At 34.3% G+C, this 5,261-nt stretch overlaps 1 protein-coding gene across 1 annotated transcript in view; it reads right to left on the bottom strand.

Annotated features, from left to right (window-relative positions):
* Positions 1-1,130: 1,130 nt before the first annotated feature.
* Positions 1,131-5,261, bottom strand: part of LOC106526395 (sarcoplasmic reticulum histidine-rich calcium-binding protein) — a gene marked incomplete in the record, with an annotated part of 6,814 nt that continues 2,683 nt past the window's right edge. The window contains 4 exon segments of the mRNA XM_014020993.1: positions 1,131-1,407; positions 1,487-1,523; positions 3,490-3,541; positions 4,387-4,455. Coding sequence (XP_013876447.1) covers positions 1,362-1,407; positions 1,487-1,523; positions 3,490-3,541; positions 4,387-4,455 — 204 coding nt within the window.

Here is a 5,261-nt window from a genome sequence, read left to right as displayed (position 1 = left end):
TGAGATGCATCAGGACATAACACAGTGTCATTTTATGCTATGAAGGCTGCATGACGCTCTGTGTTTGGTTATGAGTAGGTCTATGACTAAATCAGAAAAAGTGAAACACCCCTCTAAATTCACTGTTGGTGGTTATTAATATTGCACCTGTTCATTGAGTAAATTTATTAATGTTAGTTTTAAACATGCAGTTGAGGGTCATCATTATTTGGCACAATGACGTGTTACAATTAAAAATAAATCAATAAACAACATAAAAGTAAAAAGCACCCCTAAAGTCATTAGATATGATAAACTGTGTGATATTAATTAACCTTGTGTCAGCTGTAGCAGTGAGTTTATAAACAGGATGATGAAACTAGTTTAATGAATAATCTGTCCCTGAAATAATTATTGAATCAAGTGTTTATTTATGTAGGTAAAAGTATGTTTAACAACCTGGTAAAATACACCAGAATTCAGGAAATGGCATTTATTTCATTCAAAATTTTCTGGAGGAGGACCACCCCAACAGTGTGTCGTCCCCCATCCACACACACTTTTAAAATGGTTCTGACACACATGTTTATAAGGTAGTCATTGCCTGTATAAGGACATAAGGAAATGAGGAAAACACAAACATCTGCAGAGGACTTTCAGGTAAAAAATGATGTAATTTTCCTGGACAACCCCTGAGAAAAATGTCTGACTACTCCGCCACTGCATGTCCTTATACAGTATAAAGTATAGGCTTTGGAGGCAGTTCCTAGATGTGGAATCTCAATGGTTAGTTTTTTTTTTTCACTGCCAGAATATCAGCACCACAGTGACAACTGTGAAATTGAGTGGAAATTTTTGAACAGAATTTGTCCATTTTCCACCTAAAAGTCTGGACTTGCTGGGGATAATTCATCATAATTCCTCCCTCTGCCTTAATAGTTTTGGCAAATGGGGCCTAGGTTTTTTTGTTTAGGGAACTTGTTATTTGGTTTAGAGAATTTGGTTTAGTTTTTTAGCAATAGTGAAAAGCTGTGGTGCTGAGAAGGAGCAGATAAAAAGTGCTAAGAATCTGTAAAAATAGAAAACACATTTTTTTGTGAATTTGGGCTTCAAACTGTTGTGCATTTAAATAATCGATGCATGAAACAATAAAAATGTCACCTCTTTTATTTAACATAATCCAGAATAGTTTTAATTTGTGTTTCTTTAAAAGTATAACGTGTCAGCCAGTAACAGTACACAAATATACTCGAGCATTACTTAACTTCTCTTCAGTTGTTCTCAAGCAAATGTGTAAGGTTCCCAARGATCAAAAATAAAGACAACAAAAATCAAAAGTGTAATTATTAGTTTGGCCACATAGTGGCAACATATGGTTGGCTTCAGTTGGCATCATCATCATCATCATCAAAGACATCGGCTACAGTCCTGTGGGTGAAGAGGTGAAGGGTTACAGAGTGTCGGTCAAACAAATGTCAGTAAGATTTAGAAGAGTGTGAAGACCTACTTGTAGATCGATCCWGTGACTTCATCAACAAATCCTCCTGAAAAGAWAAACAAAGTGAAACAAACCAACAACACAAACCACGTGYCCAATCTGGCACAGGAGAGTGTTTTCCTCCTTGTCTTTGTTTTAGACTAAACTTTAGACTACACTGAGGCAGCACAAGCACACAATGGATCTGCACATAGATCCTGCTCCTTCCTGTCTGTTGACCAATAGGAGAGGAGCTGACCCAAGAAGGACCGCCCACCTTGTTTGCATAATGAAGCAGAAATGTATGAGGAAATTTAAAAACAGGAGACAAAAAAATGTAAAAAACAGAACACAGAAATAAAAATACTTGTGGGAAAAAAAGAAACTTTTAAGAGACACCAATGCATGTACAAATTGGAAAAACAAAGAGGATACATGTTTTTAAAAACATTTAAATTTAAATTACATGTTAAATATATCAATTGTTAGAACTAAGCTGGAAAAATAAATATGAAGGTCAATGAAATGATAAAACATGAGGAAATTTCTCTCCTTTTTTAAATTAGTTGGTTCATTTTAAGCATATTTATTTATTTATTGGTCCATATTTCTGCTTTTATTTCTAATTATGTCAGTTTGGGTTCTCCATATCAGATCAGCTGGCAGCGCAAGAAAAACATTTTTTTTTCAATCTGATGCCTGGAAAATATCATGATGTCATGATCCTAATGATCAACACTTTGTAATATCACCACATGTCCAAGCATAAGATAACCTTTCCAAAGACATGTTGGTTGTTCAAACAAAGTTTGTCTAAAAAAAGAAAAAAAGTCTGCACCTTTATCGATGCGATCCCAAAACAAACCCCAGGCAAACCAGGCATCAAAATTAATCTTGTGATATAAACTTTTCAAAAAGTTAAAAAATAAATTTGTGCACTCCAAGAGGGTGCTGGACCATTGAAAGAGGATTTGCATTTGACATTGAAATCACACTGAGAACAGAAATAGACCTGTATTTACAAACACTAAGAGAGAGAGATAAGGAAAAGAATGATTTTATCAGCTGCAAATTTACCATACAGCTGCAAAACTTTCCACCTTTTTTCCACCTTTAAAAGTTGTTTCAAAGGCATTTTAAGGCTAAWTAACTTGTTTCCAGTGAGCCAAATACCTAAAAATATTTTGAGGTGTTTAATCTACATTTTACTTTATAGMAAAAGGCAAGCGTTGTGGTAATGAGAYAACAGAAAGAAAATTAGAGGCCTTAAAATGAATCTTTTCAAATTTGTCTGGCTTGAATACAATGTAAAAACAGTTTTACCTAAAACACATCGAATGATGAAAACCATTCAGTGGAATTGAACAAAACCTTCAGTTCTTTCTTTTGTCAGTGTGTTTTAGTAATGATCTGCACTACTTCTGGTTTACATTTTATGCTGGTGTTACAACCTGTTGTTCAGTTCTACAAACAATCACTGCAGCACCGGAGCTAAAAAAAGTTAGCATACAGCCCTGCATAGAGAAGCATATATAAAACGACAACTGTAGTTGTTTATTCACCAGTATCAGAGGTGGAAAAAACTTATTATTATTATTATTATTATTATTATTATTATTATTATTATTATTACTATTATTATTATTATTATTATTATTTGTAAACCATTTGCAAAGTTTGCATCTGCTTAATCAGATATCATATGTTATACTGTATACTGTACCTCTGTGTGTAACCATGTTAATATTTTTTGTACAAAGACAATTGAATATAGTTAGTTTGTCCAGTACACATTTTTCTCAGATTTGATCAAATTTTGAACCTTTTTRGTTTATCTTTCATGTCAGGCAGGTAACATTTAGTGTCACATGCCAGACAGGGTAGATTAAAAAACAGATTTAACATGTTGAACCCTGCTTAGACCCCAGTTTAGACTTGTTCCATATTATTTGGGTAACTGGATAAAATGAGCAGAAACAAAGATTTCTTTCAGTGAGTACTGTATCTGCTGTGATTGGCTGTAGTGTACTCACCAGGCTTGCAAACTGTTTCACAAACAGGACAAACGTGGCAGAAATTGCACATCTGTAAACAAGAAAGAGACATAAATTAAATGAGGCAGTCCAGCAGCTGTCGGTGTGTGTCTGCAGGGTCTCCACTCACTGTACACAGAGCAGACATATATGACAGGTTAAACAGGRGTGGAAAGGGTCCTGCTAGACTGGTCCTTATAGGTTTACATTCCCTCAGTTCTTTTAGAAAATGATGAATGGATGAACTACATAATGGAATAACTTGCTCTGGTTAAATGTGATATTAAAACAAGCCCTGTAAGAATATCCTGCACATGGAGCTTGTACTTGTATATAATCTAGTTTATGTAAGGGGCGTCTGTGGCAGAGTGGTTAGGGAAGTCATCCTGGAACCGGAAGGTCACCGGTTTGATCCCCCGTTCCAGCTGTCTCAGTTGTTGTGTCTTTGGGCAAGACACTTCACCCCAATGCCTCTGATGTGTGTCCCATCAGTGTATGAATGTGATTGGCACTGATTAGTCTCCATAGTGAGTTGTACATGTTAGCTTTGTAGGAGATCTGGTAGAGTGTGTGAATGGGTAAATGAGGACACAGTGTGAAGAGCTTTGAGTRTCCTGGTTGGGTAGAAAGGTGCTRTACAAGTACAGTCCATTTACTATTTAATCTAGAGTATAAAAGTGTATGTAATCTACTGTATTTAATCTTGTGTATGTAATTTAGTGTACATCATCTAGTGTACTATATGTATTTTAATGTATATGATCTAGTGTATGTAATCTAGTGTATTTAATCTTGTGTATGTAATTTAGTGTATATGATCTAGTGTTTGTAATACAGATTATACACTCTACAGCAGATCTAATAAAGGAGACACAAAGTTTGCACATGTTTTCTCACCTTACAGTCATCACAGTGTTTAGATTTATCTCCTTCTTTGCATGGACATTTATCACAGCTGTCACAGTGCTGGAAGAGAGCACATCAGTTAGAAAAACAGTCTAAATAATGTTCACATCTACTTCTAGATATTCAGCACGATCACTTCCTTTTCATTACACGCACACACACTGCGCACTGAAAAAGTTCTCTGATTTTTCATTAAATGTGTAAATTCTCATCCAATTCTCACAACGTTGTTTTCCTGTGTTTTATTTCTTGTGTTTCTCGCCCCTACTTACACACATGTAGTGTTATTTTATTTATTTGCAGTATATACCAAAATATTTAGCTTCTTCAAGAAATAATTTTCAATTAGTAATGTTTATACTTTTCAAAATGTTTACTTTATTTTCAAAAATTCCAAATAAAACTTTGAAATCCTTTCTAGTTCTTCAAAACCATTGTTCTCTTTGAACTCTGTGAGCAGACACTAGTACTTCAGCTAATACTAATTCTGCCAAAGCAAATTATACTTCTACTTATTATCAGGACTCTCAAGTTCTGATCTGAGTGAAACTTTGAGCTCCTGACAGCCCAATCGCTGTTTAAAAAAATTAACTCTTAAAAAAACCTCACCCCAAAACATTGCATCAAAAATTATACTAACATCCCGCTAAGCAGAGGTGTATAATAACTAAGTACATTTTCTTTGATGATATGTTTCCTTTACTTTAAAATTTAACACCTAGTTACCCGTTAGAAAATTAAATATTAATAATTTAAATAAATGTTTTTTCTTTCAAAGAAAATATGTATATTGCTCAATTTACTCTACTTGGTTTAGTGGAACCAGTTTTGTTAAGTAAATTCAACAGTTTATTTCTTGGAACGTG

The sequence above is a fragment of the Austrofundulus limnaeus genome, unplaced genomic scaffold (assembly GCF_001266775.1).
Source record: "Austrofundulus limnaeus strain Quisiro unplaced genomic scaffold, Austrofundulus_limnaeus-1.0 Scaffold274, whole genome shotgun sequence".
Classification (NCBI taxonomy): domain Eukaryota; kingdom Metazoa; phylum Chordata; class Actinopteri; order Cyprinodontiformes; family Rivulidae; genus Austrofundulus; species Austrofundulus limnaeus.
This window is presented reverse-complemented; position numbering and strand designations above follow the sequence as displayed.